The sequence below is a fragment of the Carcharhinus amblyrhynchos genome, chromosome 16, assembly GCF_965287045.1.
Source record: "Carcharhinus amblyrhynchos chromosome 16, sCarAmb.v2.hapA, whole genome shotgun sequence".
NCBI classification, from domain to species: Eukaryota; Metazoa; Chordata; class Chondrichthyes; order Carcharhiniformes; family Carcharhinidae; genus Carcharhinus; species Carcharhinus amblyrhynchos.
Genome location: NC_137339.1, coordinates 55031239 through 55054024, shown reverse-complemented (window position 1 = coordinate 55054024; position 22786 = coordinate 55031239). Strand labels below are relative to the sequence as shown.

Genomic DNA, 22786 nt, shown 5'->3' with positions numbered 1-22786 from the left:
GTTAATGAGGGTGTAGGGAGGGTTAATGAGGGTGACAGGGAGGGTTAATGAGGGTGACAGGGAGGGTTAATGAGGGTGAAAGGGAGGGTTAATGAGGGTGATAGGGAGGGTTAATGAGGGTGACAGGGAGGCTTAATGAGGGTGTAGGGAGGGTTAATGAGGGTGACAGGGAGGGTTAATGAGGGTGATAGGGAGAGTTAATGAGGGTGTTAGGGAGGGTTAATGAGGGTGACAGGGAGGGTTAATGAGGGTGACAGGGAGGGTTAATGAGGGTGATGGGGAGGGTTAATGAGGGTGAAAGGGAGGGTTAATGAGGGTGATGGGGAGGGTTAATGAGGGTGACAGGGAGGCTTAATGAGGGTGTAGGGAGGGTTAATGAGGGTGACAGGGAGGGTTAAGGAGGGTGATAGGGAGGGTTAATGAGGGTGTTAGGGAGGGTTAATGAGGGTGACAGGGAGGGTTAATGAGGGTGATGGGGAGGGTTAATGAGGGTGAAAGGGAGGGTTAATGAGGGTGATGGGGAGGGTTAATGAGGGTGACAGGGAGGGTTAATGAGGGTGATGGGGAGGGTTAATGAGGGTGATGGGGAGAGTTAATGAGGGTGACAGGGAGGTTAATGAGGGTGACAGGGAGGTTAATGTGTGTGACGGGGGTTTAATAAGGCTGACACAGAGGGTTAATGAGGGAATACTTAAAGAAGTGGCACTGAAAATAGTAGATTCATTGGTGTTTATTTTCCATAATTCTTTGGGCTGGTTCCTACAGATTGAAGGGTAGCTAATGCAAGAAGTGGTAGTGATTTTGAAGCTGTTGTGATTTCTGGGCTGTAGAAGGAATTCAGGGTTGGAAGTCAGTCTTCAGGGGATTTCAAATATATTGGACTGGAAACTGGACAGACTGAGTCAGGGGTCACTTTACGTCTGCAATCTTATTTGGAGAGTATCAGCCCAATAGCAATTGTAGGGCAATTAGCAACAGTAGGGCTTCACAAAAGAACACAGTGGTTTCTAAGACAAAAAGGAGGAACTCTGAAGTTTGATTGGGCAACTGAATTAGCTAGGCAGACAGACCAGATCCGATGCTAGTTTTGATGTCCTAGAGTTGAGTACAAAAATGAATAATCCTACAGTGGGAGACATAATGAGAGCAAACAAAATGTTGGTTAAACTAAAAATGCAGTGTGGTGGGTTTTCAAGTGCAGGAGGATTTATAATCTTTTTTTGAGAGAAAATGTTCAATGTTATCCACTGTATGGGAAAGAAAGAAAATGAAGAGAGTGGTAAAGAGCATATTGGCCACTGAGATACTAATCCTTGTAGAAGCAGTATATGGCCTTTTTCATATCCCAAATATTGACAGAAATTTTGGGGTTAGGGTATTTGGGTAAAATGCCTATTGAGTGTCACATTGACAGTAATTCTCTTTGGGAAAATGTGCACTCCACAAAACAGTGTAAATGAGAAAAGGTTGAGGATAGACACAGCCAGCTTAAAGCAAATATTGGACAACATGAGATATCAAAAATAAAGTGGGTTGATAGTAGTTATCAATTGTCTGATTGCTTTACAAAAAGAGGAGCTAGTTCAAAGAAACTTTTGGACATTATCAAGGAAGGTTGTATCTTTCTATGAACGTATGTTTTTTTCTCTTCAAGGGATGTATATGAAAAAAGGGGCAAGGGGAGATAGGGTGTGTTTTGTGTGGAAACAATATCAATTTTTTTTTAAAGGGGAGACTGTAAAGAAGGGGAGGCTGTCAGGAATGAGTTAACAGTTACCTTCTACTCAAGTACTAAATTGGATGTTAATCATTTAATAGAAGTATATATAAAGAAGTTACTGGTGGCACTAGTTGTTGATGTGAATGTGGAGTTGAATTAAAGAATAAAGAGAGTTTATGAAGAAGCAATACTTGCATTTCGTTTACTGGACTGCAACTGAGAGGCTCAAACATCCCACTCACGCTTTCTCTCCGTACACCTTGATCCCGTTAGCCACAAGGGCCACATCCAGCTCTCTCCTGAACATATCTAACAAACTGGCCTCAACAGTTTTCTGTGGTAGAGAATTCCATAGGTTCACAACTCTCTGAGTGAATAAATTCTTTCTAAACTCAGTCCTGAATGGCTTACCTCTTATTCTTAGACTGTGACCCCTCGTTCTACACTTCCCCAACATTGGGAAAATTCTTCCGGCATCTAGCCTGTCCAGTCCCATCAGGATTCTATATGTTTCTATGAGATCTAAAACATAGGAGCTGAATTAGGCCTTTTGGCCCATCGAGTCTGCTCCGCCATTCAATCATGGCTGATTTTTTTCTCATCCCCATTGTCCTGCCTTTTCCCTATAACCCTTGATCCCCTTATTAATCAAGACCTCTTTATCTCTGTCTTAAAGACACTCAATGACCTGGCCTCCACAGCCTTCTGTGGCAGAGTTCCACAGATTCACCACTCCCTAGCTGAAGAAATTCCTCCTCATTTCTGTTTTAAAGGATCGTGCCTTTAGCCTGAATTTGTGCCCTCTGGTTCTAGTTTTTTTAGTAGAAACATCCTCTCCACATCCATTCTATGCAGGCCTTGCAGTATCCTGTAAGCTTCAATAAGATCCCCCTTTAACCTTTTAAACTCTAAAGAATACAGAGACTTCAACTATTCCTCACACGACAAGCTCTTCATTCCAGAGATCATTCTTGTGAACCTCCTCTGGACCCTTTCCAAGGCCAGCACATCCTTCTTTAGATATGGGGCCCAAAACTGTTCACAATTCTCCAGATGGAGTCTGACCAGAGCCTTATACAGCCTCAGAAGTACATCCCTGCTCTTGTATTGTAGCCCTCTTGACATGAATGATAACATTGCATTTGCCTTCCAAGCTGCCAAGTGAACCTGTACATTAACCTTAAGAGAATTTTGTACAATGACTCCCAAGTCCCTTTGTGTTTCTGCTTTCCTAAGCATTTTTCCATTTAGAATATAGTCCATGTCTCCATTCTCCCTTTCAAATTGTATAACCTCACACTTTTCCGCATTGAATTCCATCTGCCACTTCTTTGCCCACTCTCCTAACCTGTCCAAGTCCTTCTACAGCCCCCCTGCTCCCTCAATACTACACGTCCCTCTACATATCTTTGTAAAGGGACAGGTAGTATTTACATATCCCCTATCATTCTTCCAAATTCCAATGAGTACAAGCCTAGTCAATCCAGCCTCTCTTCAAATGTCAGTTCTTCCATTCAATAGCATATTGAATTCAATATTTAATCATCCTCAATAGCAAGAATTTCCTTCCTTAGACTAGGAGACCAAAACTGCACACAATACTCAAGGTGTGTAACCCTGAATACCAAAGCCCTGTACAACTAACTGCAGCAAGACATACTTACTCTTATACTCAGTCCTCTTGCTATGAAGGCCAACATGCCATCACACTTCCTCGTTGCCTGCTGTACCTTGATGCCAAATTTCAGTGACTATTCCACCACGATACCCATTCAGACAATAATCTTCCTTCCTGTTTTTACCACCAAAGTAGATAACCTCACATTTATCCATGTTATATTGTATTTCCCACTCAACCAACCTGTCCGAGTCAAGCTGCAGCCTCTTAGCATCCTCCTCACAGCATACACTGCCATCTAGCTTAGTGTCATCCGCAAATTTGAAGACATTACATTCAATTCCTTTGTCCAAATCATTAATATATATTGTGAATAGCTGGGGTCCTAGCACTGAACCCTGTGATACTCCATTAGTCACTGCATTAGACCCTGAGTGTGCCTCAGAGATGGGTGCTGGATCCACTGTTATTTGTCATGTATCTGAAAAGGACCTGTTTATTGCCTGGGTTCGATTCCTGGCTTGGGTCCTGTCTGTGTGGAGTTTGCACACTCTCCTCGTGTCTACGTGGGTTTCCTCCAGGTGCTCCAGTTTCCTCCCACAGTCCAAAGATGTGTGGGTTAGGTTGATTGGCCATGCTAAAAAAATTGCCCCTTAGATTCCTGAGATGCATAGGTTAGAGGGATTGGCGGGTAAATATGTAGGGATGTGGGGGTAGGGCCTTGGTGGGATTGTATCGGTGCAGACTCGATGGGCCAAATGGCCTCCTTCTGCACTGTGTGGTTTCTATCACTTTTCTATGACTTCGATTGCCACTCTTCTCTCTATCTGTAAATCAGTTCTCTACCCATGTCAATACATTACCCACAATACCATGAGCTTTAATTTTGCTCACTAATCTCTTGTGTGGGACCTTGTTAAAAGCCTTTTGAAAGTCCAGATACAGAACATCCACTGGTTCATCCTTATCCACTCTAGTGGTCACATCCTCAAAAAATTCCAGAAGATTTGTCAAGCACGATTTCCCTTTAGTGAATCCATGCTGACTTGGACCAATCCTTTCCAAATAGAACATAGAACATAGAACATTACAGCGTAGAACAGGCCCTTCGGCCCACGATGTTGCACCGACCAGTTAAAAAGCAATGACCCTCTAACCTAAACCAAACCCTTTCCATCCATAAACCTATCCATGGATCTCTTAAACGCCCCCAAACTAGGCGCATTTACAACTGCAGCAGGCAGGGCATTCCAATCCCTCACCACCCTCTGGGTAAAGAACCTACCCCTGACATCCTCAGTTATTACTTCCTACATGGAAAAGCCTGGTGTGCCGGTGAGCCTAATGTCTGTAGTGAGTAAGTTGTTAGAAAGTATTCTGAAAGATAGGACCTACAGAATTTTGAGAGGAACAGTCAGAGGTGGATGGGGGTAAGGCAGTGGACGTGGTGTATATGGATTTTAGTAAGGCGTTTGATAAGGTTCACCATGGTAGGCTTCTGCAGAAAATGCAGATGTATGGGATTGGGGGTGATCTAGGGAATTGGATCAGGAATTGGCTAGCGGATAGGAGACAGAGGGTGGTGGTTGATGGTAAATATTCATCATGGAGTTCGGTTTCGAGTGGTGTGCCTCAGGGATCTGTTTTGGGGCCACTGCTGTTTGTAATTTTTATTAATGATCTGGATGAGGGTATAGTTGGGTGGATTAGTAAGTTTGCTGATGACACCAAAGTCGGAGGTACGGTAGATAGTGATGAAGGGTGTCATAGTTTGCAGGAAGACTTAGACAGGTTGCAGAGCTGGGCCGAGAGGTGGCAGATGGAGTTTAATGCGGAGAAGTGTGAGGTAATTCACTTTGGTAGGAATAACAGATGTGTTGAGTATAGGGCTAACGGGAGGACTTTGAATAGTGTGGATGAGCAGAGGGATCTAGGTGTATGTGTACATAGATCCCTGAAAGTTGGGAGTCAAGTAGATAAGGTTGTTAAGATGGCATACGGTGTCTTGGCGTTTATTGGTAGGGGGATTGAATTTAGGAGTCGCAGCGTCATGTTGCAACTGTACGTAGGTTCTTTACCCAGAGGGTGGTGAGGGATTGGAATGCCCTGCCTGCTGCAGTTGTAAATGCGCCTAGTTTGGGGGCATTTAAGAGATCCGTGGATAGGTTTATGGACGAGAAGGGATTGGTTTAGGTTAGTGGGTCATTGTTTTGTAACTGGTCGGCGCAACATCGTGGGCCGAAGGGCCTGTTCTGCGCTGTAATGTTCTATGTTTCTATGTTTCTATGGTTTTGTGAGTAGAAAATAATTTCTCACAAAGATGATTAAGTTTTTTGAAGGGGTAACCAAGAAGGTGGATGAGAGCTGTAGGTGATGTTGTCTACATGGATTTTAGCAAGGCCTTTGACAAGGTACCGCATGGTAGGTTATTACACAAGATTAAATCTCATGGGATCCAGGGTGAAGTAGCCAAATGGACACAAAATTGGCTTGATGACAGAAGACACAGGGTGGTTGTAGACAGTTATTTTTCAAACTGGAGGCATGTGACCAGCAGTGTGCCTCAGGGATTGGTGTGGGTCCACGATTATCTGTCATTTATATGAATGATTTTGATGGGAATTTAAGAGGCATCATCAGTAAGTTTGTAGATGACACCAAAATTGGTGGCATAGTGGAAAATGAAGATGTTATCTAGAATTGCAATGGGATCTTAATCAATTAGGCTAGTGGGCTGATGAGTGGCAAAAGGAGTTTAATTTAGGTAAATGCGAGGTGACGCATTTTGGTCAATCGAAACAGGGCAGAACTTATTCAGTTAACGGTAGGGCATTGGGGAGAGTTACAGAATAAAGAGATCTAGAGGTATAGGTTCATAGCTACTTGAAAGTGGAGTCATAGTTGGAAGGGTGGTGAAGAAGGCATTCGGCATGCTTGGTTTCATTAATCAGAGAATTGAATGCAAGACTTGGGATGTCTTGTTGAAGTTGTACAAGACATTGGTAAGGTCACACTTGGAATACTGTGCACAGTTCTGGTCACCCTATTATAGAAAGGATATTATTAAACTAGAAAGAATGCAGAAAATATTTACTAGATGTTACTAGGACTTGATAGTTTGAGTTATAAGGAGAGGTTGGATAGACTGGGACTTTTTTCCCTTGAGCGTAGGAGACTTAGGGGTGATCGTATAGAGATCTGTAAAATGATGAGAGGCATAGACAAAGTCAACATCCTTTCCCAAAGGTAGGGGAGTCTAAAACTAGAGGGCATAGGTTTAAGGTGAGAGGGGAGTGATACAAATTGGTCCAGAGGGGCAATTTTTTCACACAGAGGATTGTGAGTGCCAGAGGTAATAGTAGAGGCAGGCACAATTATGACTTTTAAAAAGCATTTAGACAGTTACATGGGTAAGATTGATATAGACAGACACGGGCCAAATGCCGGCAAATGGGACTAGCTTAATGGTAAAAACTACACGGCATGGACAAGTTAGGCCGAAGGGCCTGTTTCTCTACGAATCTAATAATTGATTCCAGCATTTTCCCACCACTGATGTCAGGCCAACCGGCCTATAATTCTCCATTTTCTCTCTCCTTCCACATGCATCAATCGCTAAGAGTAAGCACACAGGTACAGCAGGAAGTAAAGAAGGCAAATGGCCTTCATAGTGAGCAGATTTGAGTATAAGGATAGGGATGTTTTGCTGCAATTGTATAGGAAGTTGATGAGGCCACACCTCGAGTATTATGTGCAGTTTTAGTGGCCTTATCTGAGGAAGGTTGTCCTTGCTATAAAATGAATACAGTGAAGGTTTACTAGGCTGATTCCTGGGATGGCAGGTCTGTAATATGAGGAGAGGCTAAGTCAGTTTGGTTTATATTCACTGGAGTTTCAAAGAGTGAGACAGGGTCTCATAGAAACCTATAAAATTCCAACAGGGTAGGTTCAGAAAGAATGTTCCGGGGAGTCCAGAACTATGGGTCATAGTTTGGAAGATAAGGGACAATCCTTTTAAAACTAAGTTGAGGAGAAATTTCTTCACCCAGATGGTGGTGAATGCGTGGAATTCACTGCCACATAATTTAGGTGAGGACAAAGTATTGTGTGATCAAGGGATATGGGGGAAGGGGGAAATCAGGATAATGAATTTGATGATCAGTCATGATCAAATTGAATGGTGGAGCCCAGTCTCCCAGCCCTTGTGGGGGGGGTCTGTCCTTGGCTCTGGAAGTCTCTCCCCGACCTTGGTGGATCTCTCCCGGTCCTGAGGAGGTCTGTCCTTGGCTCTTAGAGTCTGTCCCTTTCTCTGGGGGGGGATCTTTCAAAGAAAAGAAAAAGAAAGAACAAAGAAAATTACAGCACAGGAACAGGCCTTTCAACCCTCTAAGCCTGTACCGACCATGCTGCCCGACTGAACTAAAACTCCCTACCTTTCCGGGGACCATATCCCTCCATTCCCAGCTTATTCATGTACTTGCAAAGACACCCTTAAAAGTCACTACCATATCCGCTTCCACTACCTTCCCCGGCAATAAGTTCCAGGCACCCACCACTCTCTGTGTAAAAAATCTGCCTCGTTCATCTCCTTTAAACCTTGCCCCTTGCACCTTAATCCTATGCCCCCTAGGGATTGACTCTTCCACCCTGGGAAAAAGCTTCTGACTATCCACTCTGTCCATGCCTCTCATAATCTTGTAGACTTCTATCAGGTCTCCCTCAACTTCCGTCGCTCCAGTGAGACCAAACCAAGTTTCTCCAACCTCTCCTCATAAATCTTTTCTGTACCCTCTCCACAAAGCCTCCACACCCTTCTGGTAGTGTGGTGACCAGAATTGAACACTATATTCCAAGTGCCGTCTAACTAAGTTCCTATAAAGCTGCAACATGACTTGCTGATTTTTAAACTCAATACCCCAGCCGATGAAGGCAAGCGTGCTGTATGCCTTCCTGACTACCTTCTCCACCTGCGTTGCCACTTTCAGTGACCTGTGTACCTATATACCCAGATCCCTTTGCCTATCAATATTCTTAAGGGTTCTGCCATCTACTGTATATTTCCTATCTGAATTTGACCTTTCCCCAGCTCTGGGGGTCTCTCCCCGGCCTTGGGGGATCTCTCCCTGCCCTGGGAGGTCTGTCCTCCGTTCTGGGGGTCTCTCCCCACCTCCCCCCCACCCCACCCTGGCCTTGAGGGATCTCTCCTCTTCCTGAGGGTTCTGTCCCTGGCTCTTGGGGTCTCTCTCCAGCTCTGGGGGATCTCTCCCTGTCTTGGGGGGGTCTGTTCCCAGCTCTGGAGGTCTCTTCCCGGCTATGGGGGGATCTCTTCCAGCTCTGGGGGAGTCTCCCCTGGCCCTGGGGGCTCTGTCCCCAGCGCTGGGAGTCTCTCCCTGCCCCTGGGACAATCTCTCCCGGCTCTGGGAGTGGGGGGGGAGGGGGGCGTCTCTCTCGGCTCTGGGGGTCTCTCCCGGGCTCTGGGGGTCTCTCCCCGGCTCAGGGGGAGTCTCTCCCGGCTCTGGAGGAGTCTCTCCCTGGCTCTGGGGATCTCTTCCGGCTCTGGAGGAGTCTCTCCCTGGCTCTGGGGATCTCTCCCGGCTCTGGGGGTCTCTCCCCGGCTCTGGGGGGGTCTCTCCCGGGTCTGGGGGTCTCTCCCCGGCTCTGGGGGAGTCTCTCCCGGCTCTGGAGGAGTCTCTCCCTGGCTCTGGGGATCTCTCCCGGCTCTGGGGGTCTCTCCCCGGCTCTGGGGGGGTCTCTCCCGGGTCTGGGGGTCTCTCCCCGGCTCTGGGGGGGTCTCTCCCGGGTCTGGGGGTCTCTCCCCGGCTCTGGGGGAGTCTCTCCCGGGTCTGGGGGGATCTCTCCCAGCTCTGGGGGTCTCTCCCCGGCTCTGAGTGGAGGGGGGCGGTGGTCTCCCTGGAATCCTCCCCGCTCAGCTCCGGGCTTTGGGGGCGGCGCCTCCTGAATGTTTAGGAAGAGAAACTGGAGACGGAGCAAAGACAGAGAGAGTGAGGCTGAGATCCGCATCGGGACCGGGACCATCCGTCTCCGCAATGTGGATTCTGCTGCTGCTGCTGCTGCTCGGGGCTCTTCCGCGGGCCGGTAAGGAACGGGATTCTCCAGAGATGGGAATCCCCCCCGGGATAGGGACAGGAATCCCCCACCCCGGGATAGGCAATCCCCCGGGACAGGGATCCCCCCTCAGGACAGGGACCACCATCCCCATCCCGCCATAGACAGTCCCCTTCCTGGGATAGGGACAGGAATTCCCCTGGGATAGGGACAGGAATTCCCCTGGGATAGGGACAGGAATTCCCCAGGATAGGCAATCCCCCAGGACAGGGACCACCCCCCCCCCGCCCGGATAGACAATTCCCCCCGGGATAGACAATCTCCCCTGGGATAGGAAATCCCCTGGGATAGGGACAGGAATTCCCCAGGATAGGGACAGGAATCTTCCCTGGAACCCCTTCCCTGGGACAGGGAATCCCCCACGGCCCGAAACAGGGAATCCCCCCAACCCGGGATAGACAATCCCCCAGGATAGGAAATCCCCCAGGATAGGGGCAGGAATCTCCCCGGGATAAGGGACAGGGAAGGGGGAATGGTGTGAGAGAATTATGTTTCTGATAGAGCGAGAGAAAATAGTTAAAAACGAGGAAGTGGAAGGGACAGGAGACTGTGAAAAGATCTCCCACTCACCTGACAAAGGAGCAGTGCTCCGAAAGCTAGTGGCGTTTGCAACCAAATAAACCTGTTAGACTTTAACCAGGTGTTGTAAGACTTCTTACTGTGTGTACCCCAGTCCAACGCTGGCATTTCCACATCATGAATGCTCACCATCCAGACAGAGTGTTGGAGCTCATGGGAGAGAGGAAGAGAGAATGGAGAGATAGAGATCTGAAGCTGAAATGAGAGACAAAAGAAAGTTGCAAGCGATTGAGAGAGGAGGAAGAGAAATAAGGAATGAGAGTGTGAGAGGGGAAAGGGCTTGAGAGGAAAAATGTAGTGAGAAAATGTGAAAAGGGCTGAGTGAGATAGTAACTGAGAAAGCAAGAGAGAAAAGAGGACGGTGAGAGAGAGTGAGCTGATTAAATGATAGAGGAATGTGTCTCTAACCTTCTCTGCACTTCACTGCCCAGGACACTTCGCATTTCAGTATACAGCTGATTCTCTTTTTAAAATGACTGTTGAATCTGCTTCCACATTTTTTCAGACAGAACATTCCGGAACATGTTACCCTTCTGATTCTTTTCCTATTTCAATAATACTGGAAATACCCCTTCCAGTGAAATCTTCATCATTTTGAACACCTTGATTAGATTTCCTCTGAACCACTGCTGTACTTTCTATACTGTACAGCATTTATAAAACCAAACAGCCTTGTGCATTCTAAATAATCCTCAAATTATCCCAACAACTTCAAATGTACATCTCCACCCCCCCTCCCCCCCACTATCTCTCTGTTCCCAAGCCGCCGTTAAACTTCGAATAATTCATATTCCCACAAGATGAGAGAGCATAAACAGAAAACATGCGTTGTTTTTTGATGGTGGCAGGATACATTGACAGAGTGGTCAGTGAAGTATTTGGGATCTTGGGCTTCATAAACAAAGGTAGTGAGTATGTTGAATCTTTATAAAACTCTGGTTAGTCTCAATGTATTGGTTCCAGTTCTGGTCACCGTGCTTTAGGAAGGATGTGAGGGCCATTGAGAGAATGTAGAGGAGATTTAACAGACTGGCTGCAGGAATGAGGGATTTTAGCTCTAAGGTAAGGCTGGAGAAGCTGGAGTTGTTCTCTTTGGAGTAAAGGGGATTGAGGAGAGGTTTGAACGAGGTGGACAAGATTAGAACAGGTTTGGTTCAGGTAGACAAGGAAAAGCTGTTGTTATTGCCTGATGGTACAAGAACAAGGGAGCACAGGGTTAAGGTTTTGGATCAGAGATACAGGGGGGAATGCGAATAAGAACATTTTTACACAGAATGATAATGAACTGGAACTCACTGCCCACCAGAGAGTGGAAACAGTGGCTGCGATTGTCCCAAAAGTGCTGAATTGGCAGGAAAACTGTCCTAGATCCCGACTGTTTTGTCAGTTTAGCTTCTCACCTGAATCTCCACATACTGTACACTGCAGAGGTCCGAGTTGTGAATCTCATTAAAAACCCAGGGGAGTGGGGCCAATTTGCGCTGGGGAACTCTGTACCTGCACAGTTGTCCTGATTTGTCAGACTCCCTGTTTGCTTGCTAGCCCAGGATCACTGCAGTGCTGCCCCTCCAGCCCCTCCCATGGCCCAATCGTGGTCCCCACTGCAATCCCTGTGCATCCCTGACCCCCACCTCCTGGAGCGCCCCGATGCACAGCCCATCCTGCCCAGCAGTGACAATCCCCCCAGCAGATCCGCCCCCTGCTGACCTCCCCTCCCCCCCAGGGTCAGATGCCACCCCAGGAGGCAGGTTCCCCCCCTCCCGCGGACCACCCTGCCCTCAGCCCACCCCAATCACTGCCCTCCCTCCAGCCCAGACCGATCCTGTCCGCAATGTAGCAGCGGGAATCCCCACCCCCACCGATTGCCTTGAGGCCTTGCCCATAATAGGCCCCACTCCCATTGGCACTGCCTAATGCCTGATGGGCAGTGCCAAGGTGCCCTCTGGGCATGGGCACTTTGCCACTTGGACAGTGCCAGGTTGCCCAGGCTGGCACTGCCAGGGTGCCCATGCCCAAGGGGTACTATCCCCTGCTGCCTGACCCACTGGCGGCGCTAATTGCCACACCTTCATTCTGGTGGGATCTGCCGCTAGTTCACCGAACGTGGGGAGCTAGTCTAAACCCCGCCAGAACAAAGTACTCCTGGCAGGGTGAGAGATTTGATTGCTACTTGAAAGTTCCTGATAATGACCTGCTAAGTGTATTTAAAATACACTTTAAAAAGATTCAAATTACTTACCTGCCTTCCTGTCGGGTTCCAGTGTGGCCTGAGCAGCGACTGCTCGCCGGCTCTGGGAGATGTGCATGCATTCCTGGTGCTTGCTCAAATCCCGGTAAAAGGCTGGCGCTGCGCATCTCCCACCGCGACCTGCTAGAAAAGTTGCAGATTCTGATAGGAGAGTCACGGCCAATGATTTCAAAGGAAATGAGACCAGCATTAGTAGAAAATTAAGTTGCAGGGTTAGGGGGAATTAAGCAGTGCAGTGGGTCTGACTGGATTTCTCTGCTGGCTTGAGTCAATGGACTGATTGGCCTTCCATGCTCAAATAGAACTATGGTTCCTCATACTCCAGGCCTAAATGGATCAATTCACACTTCTCTGCATTAAATTGGATCTGTCTGCCCAATCGATTCCTTTATTATACCTCAACTACACCTCCTATACACAAGTCTAAAAATTAATCCTAGTATTGACCCCTGGAAACCAGCACTCTTATCTATCATTCACTGGATACTTCATTCACTAGACAGCTAATTCACTGGATATTTCCTTCACAGCATGCTTCATTCACTGATGACTAACTTCAGTAGATACTTTATTCATAGGACACATTCTTCACTGGATGCTTAATTTACTAGTTACTACAGACTGAATACCTAGTACACTGGAGAATTCCTTCACTAGATGCTTCGCTCACTGGATATCCCTCACTGGATATATCTTTCACTGGATACTTCTTTCACTGGGTGCTTCAATTACTGGATAACTAGTACACTAGATAATTCCATCACTGGATTCTTTATCACTGGATACTTCCTTCACAAGACACTTCATCCACTGGACACTACATCCATTTGATAATTCCTTCACTGGATACTTCATTCAATGGATTTTCCTTCAGTGGAAGTTTAATTCACTGGACGTTTTATTCATTGGACGCTTAATTCACTGGACACTTCATTCATTCAATACCTCCTTCAAGAGATTCACTGGATTCTTCTCTCCTGCTCTCTCTTTCAATTCCTCCATTATTTCTTTATCTTTGCTTCCCACCCTTCCTCTCACTCAGTCTATCATTTTTTATCCTCTCTGTTCTCTCTGCGCTCTCTCAGTTTCTCTCTCATTCATTCCATCATCTTTTTATCCTCACTGTGCTCTCCTCTCTCTCACTCTTTCTCAGTGTCTCCATCATCCCTTTATCTTCACTGTATTCTCCTCTCTTTTAGATCACAGTGGATCTATTATTGGTGGATTCAGGAGGTTATTTCCTGAATGGATTTTGAGGTTATTTAGTGGGCTGGGATGATGTTGTTTGTTGATTCATTCTTGGTGTGTTACACAGCTGATGCTTTCTGCCTAAGTGGTTGACCCCCACCCCATGTTTTGTCTTTGCAGGAGTCCGTGGTGGAGGGCCCTTCCAGCGTGCCCGAATTACGGAGGCAGTTCCACATGCACCTGCTCATCCAGGGATTAATGCTTTGGAAGTCGCTGATTTGGTAGTGCCAGCCAGGCCAAGGGTTAAACGTTGCTCCTGCTACTCATTCAAGGATAAGGAGTGTGTGTACTACTGTCACCTGGATGTCATCTGGATGAATTCACCACAGTAAGTAGATCAGTTTGAGCTGATTGTGTACAGGTTATCCTGCACACAATCCTTTTCATTGATCATGAGTTGTAAGATTCCAGCCAGTTGATGATTACCCTGCTGGCTATTGTCAACCCACCCTCTTTGCTACTTTAATGTGACTCCCGCCCCATGGATACCTCCATGGAAACGATATTGATAAATGTGAAATCATCCATTTTGGTAGGAATAACACAAAATGGACTATTATCATGATTGTTTATTTCTTGTTCATAATTGATACAAGTTCTTGCCAATTTTATTGCAATACATTTTAACTATGTTCTTAAATGAACTTTGTTTGATAAAAGCTCCCTACTGAGTCATTTGAATCATGCCTGAAGTGAAACATCTCATGCTTATCCGAGCCAAATTCAAGATGCAAAACTTTTAACCCGGATGGGCCCCATACAGCACCTTGGAGCTTCTGACTTGAACCATAATATTTTGGAAAAACAATGATATACATAAGAGAGTCAGAAGAAAGCCTATAAACTCAACAACTCCCGGACTCAAAACTGCCAATCGCTTTACCTCAGTTGGTCCGATGGATCATGAAACCCCCGAAAACCCCCTCCACAAAGGGGCATGTCACCACCCACCTTCAATTTTTTAAACGATGTTTTCCCATACAATAAAACTATTTACAATATTACACAGTAAAGGCGGCAAAGGGGAAAAGTTATCACAGTGTCTCAACACGCATGTTTCTCTAATTTGCTCAGAGCATCACAATTCTTTAATGGGTGCTTCAACATTCAATGTAGTTTAAACAACAGCAAGAAGGTTTCCTGTTTCCTAAGATGCTCTAGTGCTGGCAACCTCTCCAATTCCCACCACAATGTTACTCAACTCCTCCTCAGGGTGGTTGGATTCGGTTGCAGCTGTAAGTGCTGGAGCACACTAACAGGCATAGCTGGGACAGACTGCTTACTTGGTCTGTGCACGTTTCTCTTCTCCTCAGGCGGTCCACATGCTTCTTCGTTCTTCAATAACTCCAAAAGTTGTTTATTCCTTTTTGGTGCAAGAGTAGAAAGGGGACTGTAGCCAAACCATGGCTTACAAGGGAAATTAGAGATATTATTAGATTCAAGGAAGAAGCATACAAATTAGCAAGAAAAAGCAATAAACACAAGAATTGACGGTCATTTAAAATTCAGCAAAGGACAACCAAAGGATTGATTCAGAAGGGTGAAATAGAGCATGAAGGTAAACTATTGGGGAACATGAAAACTGATTATAAAAGTTTCTACAGGTACGTACAGAGAAAAAAATTGACAAAAATGAATGAAAGTCCTTTACAGTTAGAAACAGGAGATATAATGGGGAACAAAGAAATGGCGAAGGAACTAAATTCATAATTTCCTTCTGTCTTCACAAGGGAAGATATGAATAATGTCCAAAATCAAGGGTAGGGCACTTAACAGTGTTGAGGATCAGAAGGACCTTGGGGTCCGGGTCCATACGACTCTTAAATCGGCCTCACAAGTAGAGGATGTGGTCAAGAAGGCGTATGGTGTACTGGCCTTCATCAATCGAGGGATTGTGTTTACGAGTCAGGAGATAATGCTGCAGCTTTATGAGACCCTAGTCAGATCCCACTTGGAGTACTGTGCTCAGTTCTCATCGCCTCATTACAGGAAGGATGTGGAAGCTATTGAAAGGGTGCAGAGGAGATTTACAAGGATGTTGCCTGGATTGGGGAGCATGCCTTATGAGGATAGGTTGAGGGACGTGTGATGGCAACAGGAAAGAAGCTGTTCTTGAGTTGGTTGGTACGTGTCCTCAGACTTTTGTATCTTTTTTCTGATGGAAGAAGGTGGAAGAAAGTAGTGCATAGGTTTTTAATTATGCTGGCTGCTTTTCCGAGGCAGTGCAAAGTATAGACAGAGTCTTTGAATGGGAGGCTGGTTTGCATGATGGACTGGGCTTTGTTATAGTTTTTTGCGGTTTTGGACAGAGCAAGAACCAAAGCTGTGATACAACCGGAAAGAATGCTTTTTATGGTCCATCTGTAAAAGTTGCTGAGATTTGTAGCATGTGCCAAATTTCCTTAGCCTCCTGTGAAAGTAGAGGCATTGGTGGGCTTTCTTAATTATAACATCGACATGGAGGGATGAGGATAGGTTGTTTGCGATGTGGACACCTGGAAACATGAAGCTCCATTTCCACTTTAGAACATAGAACATAGAACACTACAGCACAAACAGGCCCTTCGGCCCACAAGTTGCGCTGGTCACATCTATACCTACCAAGCCATAGAACTATCTGTAACTCCCAATGTCATTAGATCCCATATACTCATCCAGAAGTCTTTTAAAAGACCCCAGCGAGTTCGCCTCTACCACCACCGACGGCAGCCGATTCCACTCACTCACCATCCTCTGGGTGAAAAACTTTCCCCTAACATCTCCTCTGTACTTGCTTCCCAGCATCTTAAAGCTGTGTCCTCTCGTAGCAACCATTTCAACCCTGGGAAATAGCCTCTGAGAATCCACCCTATCTTTCCTCTCAACATTTTATAAACCTCTATCAGGTTGCCTCTCAACCTTCGTCTCTCCAGGGAGAAGAAACCTAGTTCCCTCAACCTATCTTCATAAGGCATGCCTCCCAATCCAGGCAACATCCTTGTAAATCTCCTCTGCACCCTCTCAATAGCTTCCACATCCTTCCGGTAGTGAGGCAACCATAACTGCACACAGTACTCCAAGTGGGGTCTGACAAGGGTCTTATAAAGTTGCAGCATTACCTCCCGACTCCTAAACTCAATCCCTCGGTTAATGAAGGCCAGTACACCATACGCCTTCTTGACCACATCCTCCACCTGCAAGGCCGATTTAAGAGTCCTGTGGACCCGGACCCCAAGATCCTTCTGCTCTTCAACCCAGCTAAGACTCCTACCCTTGATATTGTACTCCTGCATCCTGTTGGTCCTGCCAGAACGGACCACTACACATTTATCGGCGTTGAAGTCCATCTGCCACTTCTCTGCCCAGCCTTGCATCCTATCTATGTCACGCTGCAACTTCTGACATCCCTCCAGGCCATCCACAACACCACCAACCTTCGTATCATCGGTGAACTTACTAACCCATCCCTCCACTTCCTCATCTAGGTCATTTATGAAAATAACAAACAGCAAGGGTCCTAGAATGGATCCCTGGGGCACTCCACTGGTGACTGACCTCCATGCAGAAAAAGACCCATCCACAACCACTCTCTGCCTTCTGCAGGCAAGCCAGTTCTGGATCCACAAGGCAACAGCCCCTTGGATCCCATGCCCTCTCACCTTCTCACCTTTGTTACTGTTGATGTAGACAGGAGCATGTCCTTTGTTTGTTGACATTGAGGGAGAGATTATTGTTGTTGCACCGGTTCACCAGATTCTCTAACTCATTCCTGTACTCTGAGTCATCATTGTTTGAGATTTATGGTGGTGTCATCAGCAAACTTGAAAATCAAGTTGAAAGGAAGTTGGCCACACATTCGTAGGTGTATAAGAAGTATAATAAGGGGCTGAGAACACAGCCTTGCGGGGCACCGGTGTTGAGGATGATCACGGAGAAGATGTTTTGCCTACCCTTACTAATTGCAGTCTGTGGGTTAGGAAGTCCGGTCACAGAGGAAGGAAGGAGGAACCAAGCCCTAGGCCAAGGAGTTTGGAGATGAGTTCTGTACAAATAATGATCCTGAAGGCTAAGCTGTAGTCAATAAATAGGAGTCTGATATAGGTGCCTTTGTTATCCAAGTGTTCTAAGGTTGAGTGTAGGGCCAGCGAGATGATATTTGCTGTGGACCTGCTGTGGTGGTAGATTAACTGTAGTGGACCAAGGCATCTGGGAGGCTGGAATTGATTCGTGCCATGACTAACCTTTCAAAGCACTTCATAATGATGGATGTCAAAGCCACCGAACGATAGTCATTAAGACACGCTGCCTGACTTTTTCTTGGTACTGGGATGATTGTCGTCTTCTTGAAGCAGGTAGGGACATCAGATTGGTGTAAAGAGAGGTTGAAAGTGTTTGTGAGTACCCCCGCTAGCTGGTCTGTGCAGGATCTGAGTGCTTGTCCAAGTACCCCATCCGGGCCAGTCACTTTCCAGTAGGTTGACTTTGAGAAAGCTGCGCTGTCATCTGCAAAGCTTCCGGGGTGGAGAGCATGCTCTTGCTGACCTTTTGCTCAAAATGGGCATAGAATGGATTGAGTTCATTGGGGAAGTGGAGGCGGGGGCATGCATTGGTGCTGAAATTTTACATGCCTTCATCTTGAAATGTATGTAATAATTTGGATGAGCACTTGAAACATCATAACATTCAAGGGTATGGTACAAGTGCAGGAAAATGGATTTGTGCGATTTTATTGGTATTATTGTTGGTATGGACTCAATGGGCCAAATGGCCTTTTCTGCACTCTATGACTCTAAAGGGGCAATTTCCCATTCTGCCCACCAGGGGGTGCTGACCACGCAAACATCTGTTGACCTTGGGTGGGATTCTCCAGTTTGGGGCGAGCACGGCTGGAAAATCTCACACTATGATTCTTGTCTCTTGAAACAATATTTTACGTACTATTTGTTTGTTGTTCTTGCATATGAACTTTCTGTGATTCTTGTACAAGGACATCTAAATCTCTCAGAAAACCACAATTTCTCACTGTTCATAAAGGATTTTGGGAGTGATCGTACGAGAAAAATTATAAGTGTTAAACGAGTGGTAAAACAAGTTTCAGACCCATTTTTTTCAGCAAGAGAAAAAATTCAACCTTATGATACTTAGTTGAAAAGAAAGAGCCACAATCTGATTCTCACCAGCGGGGTGGCAGGGGATGGGGGTTTGGGAACTAAGCTCAACTGGTAAATTGATTGATTAGCTTGAATGGTGCCAAACTGCCAGTGTAGCGTAAGCATTCCTGCCAGCAACCCTACCACCACCCCCCCAACTCACCAGCCGCAAACATAGGCACCTCCTGCCTCTCCAAAGACATTGGCACCCCTCACGGATGTCATCCACATCCCCACTTAATGTCGTCCCCATGGACATAGCCCTGCCCCACCCCTGCAGAGTTCCTACCGTTCACCCCCCTACGCACAATCACCCCCCCCCCCCCCGATAACCACCAATGCACATCTCCTCTCTCACCCACCCTCTCCAGTTGCAGAGCTCTCCTCTCACCCACCTCCTCCCAATTACCCCTTTAACACCCATCCACCCCAATCACCACAGTTGCAGAATCCTCCCCACCCCCAACATCAGTCCCCCTGTAAGGCTCCTCTTGCTTCCCCAGTTATTACAACAAAGCAGCCACTCTCACTGGAATAACTTAACATCCAAACTGCCTGCAGCTGAACTCTCTTAACAAGGGAGAGCTCCATATAAGATCTGACGGTGGACACACAGGCAGTCATGCTAGGAAGATGGCATCTCAGGTGGCATGGTGGCCAAATGGTTAGCACTGCTGCTTCACACTGCCAGGGATGCAGGTTCGATTCTCGCTTGGGTCACTTTCTATGCAGAGTCTTGTCAGTGTGGATTTCGTCCAGGTGCTCCAGTTTTCTCCCACAGTCTGAAAGGCATGCTGGTTAGGTGCATTGGCCATGCTAAATACTCCATCAGTGTACCCAAACAGGTGCCAGAGTGACTAGGGGATTTTCACAATGACTTCATTGCAGTGTTAATGTAAGCCTACTTGTGACATTAATAAATAATAAACAAATAAATAATAAACCTCAAAGAACTGTTCTGAGATTTACGGAGAGAATGCTGGGCCGTCCCCTAGATGTGGTGGATGAGACGGGTGTCAAGCCAGAGCAGCCTGAGAGACAGTGATGGTGGCAGTCAGTGCCCATACACTGGAACATAGGATCTAATACCAATACCGCAAGGTGATTAATGACCTATTGCAGGCAGCAAGTGTGAGTGTCAACCTTGACATTGATCCCATGTGTCAATTTGCAATGTCCAGCTCTCTCTCCACCACCCCACCTCACCACCCACCCAATACCTCGTGGCCTTCTAGCCCTTGACCCCTAGCATCTGCCTCCAACTCCTATGGCAATTCCCCCCATTCCTCTCATAACCCTTGCCCACTGAGACCCAGTCCTGACATACCCCAAACAACCGTTCCTACACCCACACTCCTGAAAGAAACCCTCCTCCCCCATCACCAGATGACCTGTGCCCTTCCAGCCACCAGGCTTTCAATGACTTCTTCAGTCCACACAGGAGAAGATGACCCAAAGCTGCCAGGAGTGGGGGAAGGTAGGGGGTGGGATACCTGAGCTGAGAATCTTTACTCCTTTGGAGGAGAGAACCCTGGAACTGGTGGGTGAGGACAGGACCATGGCTGATAGCCAGGTCGGGCTGCAACATAGAAGTGAGCATTCGTCAATCCTTCATTTGTCTGATCTATCCCAGCTATCTGTTCCCTCCTTGCACTCAACCTTGTGTCCTTTGTTGCAGGAAACAACACCAATGCCCCCAGACCATTCAGCATCACCATCCTCCCCCTGCTGCTCCTACCAAAATGATCCAAGGCTGCTTGGAGGAAGCTCTGAGGAAGGGCCTGAGGAAATACCTGAGGCCAGCACCAGTCAGTCAACATAGGCTTCCACCACACAATCCACCAGTGCAATCACTGGAGTGGGACAGGTTAGTGGTGAGGCTTCAGGATCACTGCTTGGTGTGCAGGATACAGCCGTTGATGTACATCGGCTGGAGGAAGGTATGTCTGAGGTGTCTGGCAGCCGGCATCTCCACATCAAGCAGAGGCCTGCCAGAGATGAAGATTCAGCTGGCTCCAGGCCACATGCTGGGTCTCTGTGAATAGTTCTCCCTTAGCTGCTGGAGATGCAGCAGCAGAGTTGGAGAATGCAGGAAGGGATATCATAAACACTGTAGCAACTGCGAGCCTGTTGGGAGGAGTCCCATAGCTTTCAGGTGCAGGAGGTGATGCCAGTATTGCATGGTACCCAGGCCAACACTGCAAGAGTGGTATCCGCAGTGGGAAACTTGGAGAAGAAAATGGTCACCGCAGGTGGCAGGCTCTAAGTCATGGCCAAGTCACGGCAAGTCATGGTCACCTGTGGACCACAACTGAAGGCCTCAGTACACTTCTCCTGCACCCCTAGCAGTCCATGGTTAGGGATGCAGGAGCAACGGGCCATGGTTGAGACACAGCAGGCTATGGCTATGGGCCTCGAGAGAATGGCCCACTCACGGCAGGACATGGCAGCGGGCCACAGACTTTGGTCCAGTCTCAGGGAGAATTTGCTGTGGGCATCAAGAGCCTTGCTCAGACTCCGAAGGCCATCGCCAAGGGCTCACACACTTGGTGAATGCAGTTGGGCCTCCAGGACTGGCAGGACCAGGTGACAGATGCTAGGGCTTCTGGAGCTCTGTCCAACTTCTCTGCTGTCTGATGGAGTGACCCAGATGTCCATTGGCACCCAGAGGTAGGAGGAAGAGCAGAGGTCTTCCATCCAGGAGACTCTGACCATCACATGACCTTCTGACTTCCCCTTCATGACACCAGTGCATCTCAAGGATAGCAGGATAAACAGGATGGCATGGACACATCCACACCACCAGAAAGTTATCTGAACTCTCCAGGTACCGGCCCTCAAATGAACGCCTGCCATGGGCATCCTGCTATGGAGCATGGAACACAGCTAACTGTCTCCATCTCATGGGGACAGGTTGACGTAGCACTAGGCCATGCAAGATAAAGAAGTTGTAGAGTCACCAAGAGTGAACGTGTGAAGGACTGCATGATTAGGTTTAGGGAATTAGACAGTATCGACGATCACATCCACCTGCTATATAGCACTGTTAAGTATCAACACTTCATGTTATTGTGCTGTTACTTTCAGCAATAAATGTTATTGCACCCCATAGCTGTGCCTAATATGTCTGTGATTATCCTCCAACAAGGATGACTGCACCCCAACCTGACCCACGGTGGCACTGAATGTCGTTCTGCGTGGGGAAGGCCCTATGGCCCTCTGATAATGTGATCCCCACATCCAAACACCAATGGTATACCAGTGACTACTATAGCAATCCAAGTGTTCAGGCAACAATGCCAGCTGTGGGTGCCATGCAGGGCCATTGGGTCACACAAGCTGCCATGGCATTCCCAGAACCCAGCGGACCCTGGGCAAGCCCATCCCTGCCCTCCAAAGCCCTGAAGCGGAAGCTTGTGTCCCTGACCTCCCACTTAGATGTGAGTCCAGATGTCATTGTGCATGCAAAGATCAAGTAGGAGTCAGAATTGTTTTGCACCAGGGCAGCATCACAGTGTGCTACAGAGCAAGTCATCATCACCCTACTGCCTGGACCAATAACTTACTAACAGAACCCAACCAGGCTCATCACCCTGGTGGTACCATTGCACGAGAGAGTGAAAAGAGTCGAGGGGGTATTTGGATCTGTACACCACATGCCTTGTAGCCTGAGAACCTTGTGGTGATAAGGGACTCCCTCACCGCACTACTCTGCTGGACCCTCGTTGCCACCTGTCTTCCATCCCCTGGTTCCTCCTCGGCCTCTTGCTCCTCGCTGTCCTGCTCCTCTTCTTCCACATCCTCCTGGGCTGCCTCCTTCACTGGCGCACCCAGCTGGTCACCCTCCTTGTCCTTCTCCTCGAAGTCTCCCCACTGCGTGGGGAAGCTTTTTCCCAGGTCAGAGGTGACAAACACAACGGGTCACAAGTTCAAGGTGAGGGGGGCGGGGGCAAGGTTCAGGGGAACATGTTTTACGCAGAGGGTGGAGGGGGCCTGGAATGCACTGCCAAGCAAGGTGGGTGAGGCAGACACGCTGGGATCGTTTAAGACTTATCTGGATAGCCACATGAACAGACTGGGAATGGAGAGATACAAACGAATGGTCTCGCTGGGCTCAT

The 22786-nt window shown here is 47.4% G+C and overlaps 1 protein-coding gene across 1 annotated transcript in view; it reads left to right on the top strand.

Annotated features, from left to right (window-relative positions):
- The first annotated feature begins 9352 nt into the window (after window positions 1–9352).
- The window catches only part of LOC145353734 (endothelin-3-like), a 39599-nt gene continuing 26165 nt past the window's right edge, over window positions 9353–22786 (top strand). The window contains exons 1-2 of the mRNA XM_080204504.1: window positions 9353–9434; window positions 13660–13867. Of these exons, the coding sequence (XP_080060630.1) occupies window positions 9386–9434; window positions 13660–13867 (257 nt within the window). The 5' untranslated portion in view covers window positions 9353–9385. The remainder of the gene's footprint in view (window positions 9435–13659; window positions 13868–22786) is intronic.